The sequence below is a fragment of the Fulmarus glacialis genome, unplaced genomic scaffold, assembly GCF_000690835.1.
Source record: "Fulmarus glacialis isolate BGI_N327 unplaced genomic scaffold, ASM69083v1 scaffold7582, whole genome shotgun sequence".
Taxonomy (NCBI): domain Eukaryota; kingdom Metazoa; phylum Chordata; class Aves; order Procellariiformes; family Procellariidae; genus Fulmarus; species Fulmarus glacialis.
In genome coordinates this window covers 10,863-26,963 of record NW_009197087.1, presented here as the reverse complement: position 1 = coordinate 26,963, position 16,101 = coordinate 10,863, and the positions used below count along the sequence as shown (strand labels likewise).

The following is a 16,101-nucleotide window of genomic DNA, read 5'->3' as shown; positions in this document are numbered from 1 at the left end:
CCTACTCATTGTTCTGAGTATTACAATCTGAGTCATTCTCTTGACCTCCTTTTCTCCACTTCATCCGATGAATGATTCTCATCCTTTAAGACTCTTCAACACTTAACTGTTCCCTATCTATCTGCTGTTATCATTTATCCCACCATATATCTTAACTTAGGTTAGACAATGTTACAGTAGATGCGCTGGAAAATTGAGAAGTCTTCAGCAAATCTTGAAAATGCAATGGTTGAACAGCATACCCTTTATCAGATGAACTACCGCTTAAAAATAATAAAACTAAAAATAAAACTACATGCAAAATAGAAGTTTGGGGCTTGGAGGGGTTATGGTCAAACTGTTTTTAACCAATGAGCTAATTTCCATTATGCTTCCTTGGCTAAGAATTCCAGAAATTGTGCTCAGAAAAATATGAGAATATCCCTCCCTCCTTCGCATATGCAATAGTAGCATTGCAGGGTTGATGATGTGTACAACCATTCAGTCAAAACAATGATGTTGGACCCCTGTCCCTCTGATATTATTGTCTGATTTTGTACGTGATGAGCTTTACACAATCAGATGGAGGACACTGTAATATGTTGGGTGAAAGATCCCATGTGATCAATATTTTTCCTGGTTTTAACCTGAAAAAGTTTCTCCTAAACCGAGCAGACTTTAAAACGCCATTTTAGATAGATGGACCAGCACTAAATATGTCTTTTAGAGAAAGGATACTTTTCAAAAGCTTAGTGGTATATTGGAAGGTTATTGAGGGAAAAAAGAGCTGTTATGCTTTTGCTAGTCCAGCAGCTATGTCAGCTGTGTTATAACTGGACCAAGATCCTTATGTACAATATTAAAGTATATGAAACAATTAAACAATAACCTTACTTTATAACCTTTTTTTTTTCTCTTGGAAGGTTCAGCATCTGTCTGAAAAACAGTTCTACTTGGAAATTCTGAAGAAACGTGAAGACAGCTTAGAAAAACAGAAAGCTGAACTTACTAGTCAAAAAAGCAGTCTTCTTAAAATCTATGTATGTTTCCAGCTACGGTATTCAGACAGCTCTTTTCTACTGAATGAGAGTAATCAGCTTTAAAATTTGAAAATATGAAGAAGTAATGTTTTAAATCTGGCAAATTTTTTTTTTTTTTTTTGCTCTAACATACTTAACAATGTCAATGTAGATAAATTCTCACTTTCAATTTAAACTGTGATCTAAGGTAATTTATGCTGCAGTTTGTCTACAAAGCTGATTTAACATTCTTGACTTCATTTTCTAATGTCTGCTGTTGTATGAATGGAATCCAATTCTGACATATTTCCTTTGTAAAAGAAAACTAAGAAAGTCTCACATTAAATTGGACTGCCTCATCCACAATAAAACATATTGAGAAGGATCAAAGGAAAGACGCAGGGAGGCCAACACCACATTTTAGGAATCCTGACATGCCACACACTCTTTTTGATGCTAGACACACCTAGCCACCTCTTAAAAGGTAGCTACTTGTGACATATACAAACAACAAGCTTTTCAGATCTCTCTTGTGCTAACCTGAATATTGCCTTCCTCTTACTTCATTGTGGATCCTTGGATCTGTAGATATTAAGAAACACCACAAATAAGCAGTCTTCTCTGCATATGTATTTGTACTTTAAATCAGCAGAGCTAAATTTTAAACATTCGGTATGAATTGCCAGTATTAATCCTAAATCTTTAGGCAAATATCCTTTTAATTAAGTGATATTTCTTCATCATCCAAAGTATTCCCAATCCTAAGTATACAAAGAAAGAAAGAAAAATAAATATTATAAGTATCACAGAAAAAATATTTAGCTATAAAAGCTAAATATCCTTTGAAGAACTGTGAAGTTTGTTTTTATTGTAACCAGTCAAGTTTGATATATAGGTTATCATTTCTTTCTTCCTGTATATAGGGATCATTTCATTTTATTTAATTTAGCAATCAGTTAAGATTTTCTTTGAAGGAATTTAATATTGCTTTTCTCTTTAGAATATTTTTTCCAGAAAATGAAACAGTGACTTCCTATCAACTATAGCTTTCTTGGTAATTATTGGGGGAGTTAAAGTAAGTCTGCATTCTGCAGAGGAATAAACACCACTGTTATTTCATTTAATAACAATCTAAAAAAAAGAGTGGTCATACTACGCTACTGACCTTAAACAGAACTTTCTACTAATTTCAATAAAGAGTTGAACTGAAAAACTGCTGGCACAAGTCTGTAACATAATGTAGTGATTTTTTAAATGTTTATTATTAAGAATATATCCTTCACTTTTTCAGGGAAAAAAAAAAAAAAGGTTAAAACAACAGACAAAATGATAGAGCTGTAGATCATTTTCATGTTCTCATAAGTCAGGAAAAGTAAATATACTACATTTATACTACAAGCTTAAGGATAAACAACAACAGTGTGTTTCAGTCTGCCTAGCTTAACAAAGACTTTCTTTTTTCCACCTGAACATTCAATTTTCCCTTTCTTTTTTTTCAGACAGACGCTAAGAGAAAAATGACTGTAGAGGAAGACAATTTTACTAGAGAAGTAACAGAGTTTAACAATGAGTATGGACTAACAAGTAATAGAGATCTTCTGATTAAAAAAAAAGTCAAGACTGAAATAAATGATTTAGAGAATGAGGCAGCTCTGTTGAAAAATGGTAAGTCTTACGTTAAACTATTTTATCTTGGATTACCAGAGAATGAATACAAATCAGTAAAATATAGCTGTGCAAAACAATAATTTTAATTCCATTCCCTTGCTGTCTGGAACTTCCTCTGAGCACTAAACTAAAAGAGTGTGGTCTGACATACCACATTACACAAGCATAATTAAAGCCTCTTCTGTACGCTATCCTCTTCAGTCCTTTCTGACTATGAGCCCTATGGGGAGAAGAAGCAGACCTGCAGAAGTGGCTCCCAATGTCTACTGTCAGTCAGCAGAGAGGTGCAGTCATACATAGCGTACCATATTAGGTTTGCACTGATTATAATCACCTATGGTTGAGCTATGTAAATTTTCTTAGCTTCAGAAGAATTATATACACAGATGTCTTGTAGGACTGGTCTTTTACTGCCAGAGTATAACTTTATCTTTGAGTTAAGATACAGAATATGAGATTTCTCAGAACAGAGAGTCAGACTGAAAAGCAATCCTTCAGCAAGGAAATAGGAGTCATCATGGATCACAAGCTGAACATGAGTCAATGACATCAGAATGCCAACACCATACTGAGACATAAACATAATTCTGACCTCTAAGACATACAAAATAATCCTTCACTCTACTGAGGGCAGTTAAGCTCTTAGCTGGAGTACTGTGCATCTAGTTTTGGATGTTACGCTTCAAGAAAATATGTGGACCAGCTGGAAAGAATCCACATAGGACCAGTGAGAGTGATCAGAGATCTGGAGAACATGCGAAAGAAAAAAATTAAAGAATTGGGACTATTTAACCTATGAAGGAAAAGAATGATGGAAGATGGATATCATTCTTCAAATCGCTAAAGGATTCTGTAAAAAGGAAATTAATATATTCTCCATACCTATAATGAACTGAATAAAAATTAACAAGTGTAAACGACAATAAGGGAGAGTCTGGCTGGCTGTTTAGAAATCTTTCTAAGAACAGTGAACAACTCTGCCTTAGGAGATTCCATTACCAAAGGAATTAGGAGTCTCCATTACCAAAGGTCTTTAAAAACAGGTTAGACAAGCATCTGTCAGAAATGACAGAGGTACAGCTGACCCTGCCTTCAGGAGGAGGAATGCAGTAGATGACCCTTCAAAGTCCTTTCCAGTCTCATGATTCTATGATTCATCAAGCGCTACCACTTTGAATTCCCGATATCTGATGTTAAGTTACTGGAATATGACTATCCACTTGAGTTTGTACTTGGTGGTACCTTCTCTCTGTATTTCCTGTGGCTCTGATTCTGATCTACAACTGAAAAGAAGTCTGTATTTGGTGGCACCTGTTACTTTTAATGATTAATTTTTACATATTCAGGCAGATCTGATCAGTCAAATGATCAGTAGGACATGAAAGGCGACTAACATTCTTCTGTAGGTTCAGGTGCTGTCTTGATTCCATCCTTTTAAATTGCACCTTTTTTGAAGTACAACTTGTCTGTCCTTCTGTCTGCTACAGTCCTGAGCACACTGACAACGCTAAAGAGAAAAGTTTAAGTAACTCATAACAAGGAAATTATGTGAGGACCTCCAGTTGTCAAGGAAACAATCACAATTAATTCCAGATGCTGTCAATGGTCAGGTTCAAATGTCCATAACACTGAGCAAAATAAGATTTTTTTTTGGTCCTGCTGAGAGGTGTCTGTTCACCACCTATTCAATAAGTCATCTTCTTTTAAAGCTGAACTCTAAAGCAAAACATTCTTTTTATGCCCAGTCAACAAAATATGTCAAACATCTTAATAACATTAAAAAAAATTTTCTTTCATAGTTATGAATACATTATGACATATAATTTCCTGTGAACTGGATTTTATATGACTGATCTTAGTTTATTTTAGTTTTATACTTAAGGTTCTTTTTGACTAGCTGAAGATTGGTAGAAGTAGTTAAGAATATTTAAGATTATATCATGAAGACTAAAACTGCAATGCATTTTAATTTAAAATATATTTTTTCTTAGAAATGGAGTCAATGGAACATAAAAATGTTCAGTTAAATGCACTCCAGCTGCAGAAGAATGAATTAAAGCAGGATTTATTTACTCTCCAAAGCGAACTCAAAGGTGTGCCTGATAATCACTTGTTATTATAATTATTTGTGGCTTGACAAATGCTTCTGAAAAATCTTTTCTGTCAAGTTATTTTTCTTAAGAAAAAAAAATCATAGAAACAAGATTTTAATATATTTTTACATTATGTAATACATCATTTTTAAACATGGTTATAACAAATATGGATTTCAGTAAGATTTATTTTAAATGTCAGTGATACTGAGGTCTACAGATTTGCTGAATCATAAGCTATAAATATGAAAAAGAAATTTTACTTTTGCTGGTAAGTCATATACTTTAATGGAGAATTTAGTGTTTCAAAGTGAACTTAAAATCAACATAAATATTGTTTAAAACCCATTAACCTATAATTAAAGAATGTCACTAAAATTCAAATGTTTAACAAGCAACATGGCTTGGACTGATAAAGACAGATTTGGCCTAGGTGCTAAACCTCTGAGTTGCAAATTCAACTATCATCTGTTCACTGACATTCATGTATGAAAGTCTGTGCATAAAAAAAGAAGTCTACACACAAAGCTGGGAGGAATGAGTCTTTTATAGGAAACCCTATAAGACAAAAAAATAAAAAGATACAGAGGGAACCAAGAAAGGTTCTGTGTCAAAGATGATCACAAACAATAGGGATGAATTTGAAATTTGGATTAAAAAATGTAATCGAGAAGTGGTTTGGTAACTTTTTTACAAATGTGTGAATAACATGTCACACTAAGAGAGCTAAGAAAGAAATTGTTTGGGAAAAGGAAGGCAATTTTCTAGAAGATTGCAATATGCGTACCAATGACAATAATAAAATAATTCTTGTTCTTTAGTTGGATGCCTTTACCCTACAAACAGTTTCACAAAGAAATATGAGAAAAGATAAATTTAGAAAATGTAAGAAGTCTTTGAATATGGATGATTAATATATATTTATAAGGTAATTGTTATTTTATCTTTAGACCTTGAGAAAGTAATCAGGGAGGCTGAAAGAATGACGAAAGATTTAGAAGCAGAAAAAGTCCAAGTCACTGAAAAATGTCAGACTGATCCTGAATGTTTAAGGTAAGAGTCTCATGTTAATAAGTTCCTAAATTGAATTTTAGGTCTGTAACTGCAGACCAGTCTTGGCAGCAATGACTATTTTACCTTTCCTGTACAATATTCCTTTGAAATCAGAAGAATCATTCATTTTTATTACAGAACATGAATTCCTGTTGTTTATTACAGCCTTTCACCCTTACATGCATACTCCAATGAACTAAAAACTGAAAGTGTTTGCAAGGAAGTCAGTCAAATTTGGAGGAAGAGCAAAAGACTGCTCCTTGGGTGGAAGGCCCATTCTTAAGTTTTTGAAAAATAGTGGTGGCACACAGAGTACTGATGAACTACCCAATGCTATACGTACTTCTGCTGTACAACCTTCCCCAGAGCCTGAGCAATGGAATGGATAACCTCCTTGGGTCAGGAGGGCCTTGTATTGAAGCTACTAAATGTAGATTTGGTTCCTCTAGGATCTCTACCATCAGTTCTAGTTTGCCTTCTAATTAAGCTAGTTTAGAACAAAATTTTGAAGATTTAACCAAGACAGAAGACCTTGCACAGTCTCCCTTAATAGTGAATATTGCTTCCCAGGAACTGAGTGGTAATGACTCATTTCTTGTCAGTTTGCTTGAGTGTTACATTTACATTTTCACTATACAGAAAACAATGTAATGTTTTCAACAAAAAATCTTCCAGTGCAGAAAGCTCCATATCACAGAATTAACCATCTTTTTCCTATTTTATGGTATTCCAGATGAAAATGTCTATGGATATTTAAAAATATTTAATAGAAAATGCAAAGGAACTCCTCCTAGAAAAGCTAGTCCAAAATATTCTCTACAGAATATTCTCTACAGAAATTGTTAGGGAAAACACAACTTTTGTTACCATCACATTTTTTTCCTATACATTTCTAAGTTTTTGACAAAAATAAGTAAATATAGGGGTTTTTTTCTGAAAACTTTCAACTGAAAAATAAAACTTTGCAGAGAATCCTGAGCATTTTTGTGAAAGACGATTTGGTAATGGCTCATTTTTTTGCTGAGTATCAGTTTTTGAAAGAAAATGATATATCAGCCCTATTACTAACTCTCTTCAACCTCTTACATGGTGTTGAGACATGGCCAAAATTCCCTCAGCATAAAAATTAATTAGCTCACAATTCTGCACACAGTAGCAAAAACTTTGCATTCAACATATACGTAGAAGACACAATGTAAATAATAATAACAGCAGCAATTCTGTAAGACAGCATGTTATAATTCACTCTTTTACATTATTCATTCCATCATGATATATTAGGTTTTGCGAGACATGAGGTTGTCAACTTCATTCTAAATAACATACTTCCCTTGGAGTAGTTTACTGCCATGATGCCACTTAATATACAAATTGGTGTAGTAAGTTTTCTATAACAGGTTTCCTGTGTATAAGGTACAGAAGTAGCAAATATTATATTACTTTAAATCCCCAGCTTTGCCACTGATTGCTGTGAGATCCTAGGCAAATCATTCAAATCCATGTATGTCTGTCTTTCTACTTAGTGAAATTAACTCACAGTTCTGTGAAAAATACTTCGATTTTATCTGGGTGGAAAACACAACAGTGGATAAAACATATTAAATTCTATTAAGTACAAAACCAACAAGTGTCATTCACAACCAAAGCAAAAAGGATGATGAGGGGTTTTTATTTCATAAAATGCCTCATTTTGTGGTCAAGATATGCTTACATTATTTGATAATTGCATGTAGTGCAAAATATAAAGTGCTCCTACTGCTGTTACTACTATCACAAAAAACAAGCGCTCCTTGAGGTGTAATAATATATTGAAGACGTTTTCTTTACGTTGAAATATTTTTTCATTTCAGATACTGGACAAAATTTAGGACAGATTTGCCTAAATCATATCTTGCACTTGCTTTTGATCAGAAAAGCTCAATGCTTTACAGAGAGAGATAGCCCTGGATAAGTTAACTCAGATGCCAGAAGCAACATAGCCATGTTACTGTATTTCCATGTCAGCACTAATAGATTCTGCTTTTCAGTAGAGCCAGACAGGCAATCTTCTGTCTACTTCTGTATGTCATAGCGTTGTGCTGTTTAGAATTATCCCAAACCTTATCAGACTCGTACAACTCTATCAATTCTTCTTTTTTTTTTTCTTCTTCTTTTTTTTTTTTTTTTTTTTAATCAAAACCTACTCATCGCTTCTTGGTTTAGACTACTGAATTAAGAGAATGAAAAGGAATTTAAAGTATTATATGCTATAATAATATATAAATAGTCCCCTTGGAGGTACCCGATCACCCTCCAGTACCTACAAAGAGTTCATCAGAAAGATGCACAATGCTGCACAGTGGGAGAACAAAAGGCAAAAAGCAGAAGTTGAAACAAGAGGGGGTTAGAATGAATTTAAGGAAAAGCTTTTTTATTGTGAGGATAGTGTAGCAAAGGAAAAGGTTGCCCAGAGAGGTTGCATGGTTTTCATCCTTGAAGGTTTTCAGACTTGTCTGGATAAAGCCCTGAGTAACCTGTTCTGACCTTGTAGCCGACCCTGCTTTGAGAAGGACGTTGGGCTAGATGACCTCCTGACATCTCTTCCAGTTTGAATTATCCAATGAACCAATTATCATTGTGGATTGCACAGCCCATAGATCAATACAAAATGTAGCACTGGCTTGTGCCTACACTGCTCAGAGGCAACATTACGTGCAACAAACCAGTCATCTCCACACTGCCTAGCATTTGGTGAGATCATATCTGCTCTGGTCCCTTTGTAGTGTCTGTGTAACATCAAGATATAATGTCATGTATATACACATATTTTCCCATCAAAATGCATGAAATACTTAAAGGAGTTATGTCCAGCACAGCAGAGTGCTGGTTAAAAATGACAATACCTAGCATTGCATTGCATGCCCTATGATGTGCCACAGAAGTATTTGAGGGACCACGGCTGCTGCAGCAGAGCACATGCTGATGCAGTCCATGCCAATAGTCCCTCTGGAGCAGGTCCTTGAGCAAACTATCCTGTCCACTCCTGTGGGTGCCCTCTGAAGGGGATCTGAGAATAAAGAAAAAATCATGAAGTGTCAGTGAGAAAAACTAAAGTACCAGGCACTTGGGGGAACCAGGAAACTCTCCTGACAGTCTAGATACACCTTTGGCACTTGCAAAGGATCTTTTGCAGCCAAAGTGCCAATTAATGCAATCTTACAAATACTGGTATATATCTTAATAAGAGTCAGGTTTGGTCATGCTAAAATCAATGTGATTGAACCTACGGTATTTGAGAAACAACCTTTTTTGGCCTAACAAGATAAGCATCTTTCCCCATACAGAATCTATTGCAAGAATAGAATTTTAGTTTTTACTGAAAATCATGAATATTAGAGAAGAATATTTTGACACAAGTAATGTGGATCAAAAATACGTATTTTTTCTATGAAATAAGCACAAAATTTGATTCTTTTTTTAGAGAGCAGGAAACCACACTACTCTCTAAATGGTAAAAATACCGATGTTTTTAATGCTTCCTTAGAACATATGTGAGAGACAGAGACAGTCAGCATCAATAACCTGATATATGTAGCTCCCAGACCACCCTGTAAGTCTGTTATTGTATCACATACCTAGTCCCAGCTTAAAAATCAATATCAAAAGTAGCTGGCAAGGCAAGAATCTTCATTACAATTAAGTATATATCTTAAAGTAAATTGCATTTTGGTTGAAGAGTGTAGCCAGCTAATTCAAATTACAGCAATACATCTTTCATCTGAGAAAAACGCCCTATACCATGTCTGCAGTTTCATAAAATTTCTCCCAAATCCATCAAAGAACTACAAAAGGTCATGAGAAGCACACATCGGTAATTCCAACAGCTGTTGGTGCTGCAGTTATAGGCTTGTTCTAATATATTAGGTACAGGAAAAAGCTAACCAAAATGTAAATGTTAAGCACAGATATAGTTATGGATAAGACACTCTACCCTCTTCCTCAAAGTAGGCACCCTGGGAATCGTAAGTCTCATGATACAGGTGTATAGTTCAGAGAAATATTTAAGAAAAGAGGGCTTTTTTTCAGAAAAGATCTGCAATTAAAATCAAAAGCCTTATTTTAATCATCTGTTCTGCCAATGCCAACCCCCAACACAAAACAGCAGGAAAGAACTATGGCATCAGCTCTCTTGAGTCACATTTCCCTGGCAGGTAGCAAGTAGCATCACTTAGGTGGAACAATACAGGAGTCAAGCAGAGATTAACTGATACCAGTAAATTCCTAGCTATGTCATTTCACTATTATGTTCGTTGTAACTACTTACTATGTTAATTATTTATCTTCTTTCACATTTTAATTTTAAATTTATGTGTTGCCTTATGTAAAGCAACCTAGAAATAATTTTAATTAAAGTTTATTTAGAGTGAGAACAGAGAGTTTCTACCTAAAATTGATATTTTTCGCACTATTCTAAAGATCGACTACGGATAAATTGTTTTTTTGAAACCTGAATTTCTGTTCTACTTCAGAAAAGCAGTAGCAGAAGGGACATGCATGAAGTCAGCTTACTTTGTAAATAGTTCAAGGCTTTGTATACTTGCCTAATTCCTAAAAATATAGTATTGCTTCTTATACTTCATAATACAGAAAAAGAAACTCCATTACCAAAATTAGGAAGGAAAAAGCGATGCTTTCTTTCACACAAATCATAGAGGAAATATGTTCATTAAAGCTGAACAAATGTTTCATGCTAACAGCGGACTGCCCAGGGCCATGCATGGTTCTGGCGGTTTAAAAAAAAAATATTTGCAATTTAATTTTATGTTAAATTTTATAATCAGGAAATATCAATCTCTGGTATAATATATGTGGTTCAAAATCAGTTTTTAAATGACAATCTCCTCACTGATTTTTTAAGCTTTTCTTTTTAATAGCAGTGCCCAGTGGAACTATTATAGTTTGAATTATGTTAAAATAGGTTTCCACTATCAATTGCAGTATGGATTTACAAAAAGTAGATCAAATCTGACTATGATATCTTTCTTTGATAAGAAAACCAATTGGTTAGTCAAAGAAAATGCAAATGCCATCCATCCAGACGTTAGCAAAGTATTTGATGTTGTCCCGCATGGGAAACTACTAGTTAACGTGGGGAAGACATATCAAAAAATTTCAGTGAGTAAGGAAATTACTAATAGTAACAACAGTAATAGCTCTGAAAAAAGAAATTTGGGAGCTGGAAGAAGGTAACTACAGTCACAGCTGGTCTTGCTTAATGTTTTAAATGATTACTTTGGAATAGAAAGTGTTTTAAGACAATAGTGTAAAACAGTTGAAACACTCTAGACCTTGTAGACTGAAGTAACTAAAAAAGAGGAGGAATGTAATTATATACAGTGCAAGTTTACTTACAACTAAGGACTTCAGTAATAGGTACCTGGAAGCAAAAGAGAAGAGAGGCCTGAACATACTATGTAATCAAAAGACAACTATAAACATAAAAAATAAATATAGCTGTGGAAAAGATAAAAGAAGAGGTATTTCCAACAACAAACAGAAGGGTGTAAGAATACTGTGGACAAATCTCTCACCCACTTTTCAAGAAAGATGCATTCAACCTGGAAGATGAGCAGAGAATGAAGAGCCCATAATGGAGAAGGAAACATATCTAAATCCTTTCTAGCTCTGAGAAAAGTATATAGTTCACATGAAGCAAAGCAGTACTGCATAGAGATACTAATTTCAGCAATAGGGTAGCCATATTAATACATCCAGATTGAGATCTAATTTTCCTTGTACAATACAAAAATCAAGATATTTGAACTAGAAGGATCATTGACCCATATGTATTTTCCTTGCCTTTCAATAGGGATCTTATTGACCCCTAGAAACATATTTCAGTTTTGATGTCTCTGATGCTTGCAAATTTTTTCTTTCCTGTGTAACTTGTTCTTACAATTCCATTGGAAAGTAATCTGTATAACTTTGGTTTGCAGTCATCCTAAATGTGTAGTTTAATTCAGTGTGCCTTAACCTTTCCATGCTTATTCGTCTATAATAATATATTCCTTAAAGACTTCTTGTGATGTTTTATGTATTTGGGGAATATAAATTTTTAAAAAAACCAAAAACCAAACCACACTTTTCAAGACCTATAACTACTTTTATAAATAGTTGCCAGATAGCATTCACAAAACACAAGTTTTAATCAATGATAATTATATATTTTACAATCAGCATTTGATCTAGAACAGTAAAAGCTGAAATTTTCTTATTTTACCTAAGCTATTTCTATTTATTTTAATTTACATTTATTTCCTATTGTTATGTAGCCTAGTACCGTGTTCATTTTCATGCTTCATCTTCTTGCTAGTATTTATTATTACTACTAGATCACTTTCTTAATTTTTATTCTATTTCTGCTCCATCAAGCACATACTTCTAAAATTTATTTGTTCAACTCAAGTGCTTGAGTTTATGTTTTGAGATACTGAATTCCATTTAGGACTCATTTTCTCCCTTCCTCAATCAATTGATAATAGTCTGAAATTTATTGACTTGTTCGGCTGTATCAATAGCATTTTCTGTTTAGTAGTGTCAGCAAAGCGTAGATACCCAGCAAAATCTTGCTCTCACTATAGAAGCATATACATTAATTTAGTCCCAGTACTGAACTGAGACTGAATGACCCAATGCGTTAGCTCTACTTTGGCTTGAGACAATAAACCAAAGTCTTCTATACTTTTCTTCAATCTCAATAAAGTCTTAAAACTTTGATAAATGTTTCTCCTGATCTTTATGATACAATTCAGGAAAATCAACATACATACTCTCAAGTTTGTATATAACTTCTTAGGGAACTTCATTTTGTACCATAAATTCTATGCAATTCCATTTTATAATACACTGTAACGTTTTCCCTTCTATTTATGGTTAAAAAATAAAATAGTTGTCATAAACAAGGCAAAGACAAGAAGGAAAATAAGAAAAAAATGTTTTACTTGTCTCAGCAAAACATAACCAAGAGACAGTCTGCTCCTTCTGCAACTCCAACAATAACCAGGTATGGTCTTCCATCCCCACTTAAAATAAAAACACATATTCACCCTGTCTTCTACAGAAACTATTTCTTCTTTGAGACAACTTTACACAAAATTATTCCTGGAATGCAAGTTTGGGCTACTGAAGTCTTGATCCAGTAACATGAATCCGTGGATGATTTTCAGAGAAACCTGTTGGACAATAACATTATTTTCATCATAGTTCAATTCATAATACCAGCATGTATTGATTTCACAATTATTTTTCCTATTTGCCTTCTGCGTATACAGCTGAAATTCAAGACGAGTGCGTATCAACCACAAATGCCAATGACATTTAATAGCTGTGCTCATTTCAAAGCTGCAAAATCGATCATCTTCAGTGATCTCCTCCTTCTTCATCTCTTTGTCACTTCTGGCATTCAAGAGTAATCGAAAATGGACCACTGATAGCAGGCCTCATTCTAGGGCAAGCTAGCATCCAAAAAAATGCTGATGCTGTTGTCCCACCTACTTGATTTAAAGCTAGGTTTTGCTATTGCTATTTATCTTGAATGTTTTTCAAAGGAATAGTCAAAGCTCCTTTCACAAATATGGCATTTCAACTCCAGCAGTTCATTAGAGCCCATTACTTGTGATGCTGTAACTTACCAACACACTGTTAATCCAGCGCAATGACTTTTCTGAAAGATATATTTTATTATCATCAAAGAGACCAAGATGCTATAAATAAAACAAAAACAAAGGACATAGAGGGCCAAGTGTTAATGTGATTTTTCAGATTTTTTTTTTTAAGAGATTTGCTTTTTATCATAGTCATAAGGAAGGTATAATTGTCATATTAATCCTTGGTCTGGCAAAAGGTACACCTCTTTCCATTTCCGAAGGTGACAGAAAACCTGCCCTCTATCTAGACAGTATAGTTTCATGAATAATTGGTTTGCACATTCAATCTGATAGTGGAAAGATGAATATGAATATCCTGCTTATCTTAAATGTAAAATGAAAAAGCTAAATGTGCTTCCAGGTTAAGCATTTTTTTGAATAGTTCCATTGTCTCACATTCCTTCTGGTAAAACTTCATCATTTATTCAGTAACTCAGGCATCTCCAACGCATTAATTGTGTAGACTGTAACCTAACAGACAGCCCTTGTTTTGTGAGTATAATATTCCTGGCACATACTGTAATTATCTAGCTTCTAAATAAGAAAGAAGGAAGACCTGAAAGCAGAATCAATTGATTAATGTAAAAATTAAACACCACATTTGAATGAATGTCTTTTATCACCACTACCCCATGCTATGTAAGGAGTTGTGCTGTCACCACATTTAAAAGTTTTGTAAAATATTTTAAATAAAATTTTAAAATCCATATGCAAAATGTTACAGTTTCAAAGCACATCATCAATAGTAATTAATTCACAATCCCAAGACACAGATAAACAACTCTTACTGCTTATCTTCTGGTTGCTCTATCCTTAGTGTACACCTAACATGGACTGGTATCATTCTTAGCTGACAACTAGCAAACAGACTATGCATCAATTTTACAATGTGGAAGACAATGAGAGAGTATTTTCTCTGAGATTAACAGACTATGTCTTTTTGTAAAGTAAATTAGGCAAAGTAGGACTTTTGTTTGTCTTAAACAAATTAGGGTTCTAATATCACGCTAACAGAGAACACAGAGAGAAAAAAATGAGGAGGCAAAGCAATGAAGTTAAGCTGATTTAATCAAGATCAGAACCTGATCTTAGACCTTGAAATGAACTTCTCTCAATGAAAATGGTCTGAAACTAGCACTGTACTACAGTACAGTGAATATTTCATTTCCTAAACTGTAGTTCAAAATTTCCTTTTTTTCAAACACTTGTATGTATTATGAATGCAGGAGAAATACTCCTGAAAGAAGAGGCATTTACTCCTTTGTAATACAAACACACAGAGCTCATACTGTTTCCATATTGATGGCAAGATATTTACATTTTTCACAGGAACAACAAAATTAACTTACGGTCCAGTCTTATGCTACTATTCTAATGCCACGTGGTGACTAAGCTATTCCTCTCATATGAAACTATACCTTTTACTTTTAATAAAGCCATTATCTTGTGTAGAAAACAAACTCTATCTGCAGTAGGACGGCTAAAGAGGTGCATCATCTATATAATAAGGTTAAATAATTTATTCCCTATCATAGTATATAAAAGAAATAATGGTTGCTACCTTCTCTTTCAACTTCAGAAGAAACAAGGTCCTGCTTTGATGCATCAGTTTAGCTATTTATGAGAAACAGAATATATACTTTCCTCCCTTTTTTCAGTATGTCTATATGTCCCAGAATATTCACATTGTTTGCTGAAACTGTATTAAGGGTAAGCAACTTCAGCTTTCTCATTATGCTTTTCCTATGACAGCCATGGAAAGACTCAGTATAATCTCATCACCTTGTATTCATCAGAATACTAAAAGCTCTGGCATAGAATTCTCTTGGCCTACCAAGTATTAGTTTAAACCACTACAGTCATTGATGTGCAAAGTTTAGCAGGATTAAATGCTCTTTTGAATGCAAAAATCACTATATTAAATTTAGTCCTTATTGTAGAAATTTGGAGAATTTCTGGCTTTTTTTAGAGTCAGTAAGCGCTGAAGAATAATAGGAGCTGTGGGGAGAGAACAGCGGAAACAGCAAAGGAGTCTGTGGAGGGGTATGGGGCAATGACTGCACAGGAACGGCTGCAAAGGGTCAGGCAGAGGACCCATCCAATGCAATATTCTGTCTCCAGCAGCGGCTACAAGTAGATGCCCAGGGAAAGTACGAACAGTAACATATGGTACTTTCTAAGTATCAACATTCAAATTCGCATGTTTAAATAAAGAAAATGATGACTAATGAGGCCATAAATCTTTCATGGTTTATGAAAACAACACAGTCCAGAAATTTATCTAAAAGAAGTACTTAGTCAAGATATACTTTATAAAAACCCAAAATGTCACTTTCTGAAGTTCCTCACGTTGCCATCACATCTGCCAGTGCTGAATGAAATCCAACAATATTGTGGGAGAGCAGCATATTGGACTGCCAATTGCAAAACTAGCAAATTTAAATCCTGATCATGCAAATAGATCAATGAGGGTTTTCTCACACAAGCCTGTATGGGGTTTGTGTGGCAAGGTTTTGGTAGCAGGGGGGCTACAGGGGTAGCTTCTGTGAGAAGCTTCTAGAAGCTTCCCCTATGTCCAATAGAGCCAATGCCAGCCGGCTCCAA

General features: G+C 34.3%; 1 protein-coding gene across 1 annotated transcript in view; it reads left to right on the top strand.

Annotated features, from left to right (window-relative positions):
• The window catches only part of CCDC172 (coiled-coil domain containing 172), a 21,061-nt gene that overhangs the window by 2,940 nt on the left and 2,020 nt on the right, over positions 1–16,101 (top strand). The window contains exons 3-6 of the mRNA XM_009572403.1: positions 903–1,019; positions 2,498–2,663; positions 4,658–4,759; positions 5,710–5,812. Of these exons, the coding sequence (XP_009570698.1) occupies positions 903–1,019; positions 2,498–2,663; positions 4,658–4,759; positions 5,710–5,812 (488 nt within the window). The remainder of the gene's footprint in view (positions 1–902; positions 1,020–2,497; positions 2,664–4,657; positions 4,760–5,709; positions 5,813–16,101) is intronic.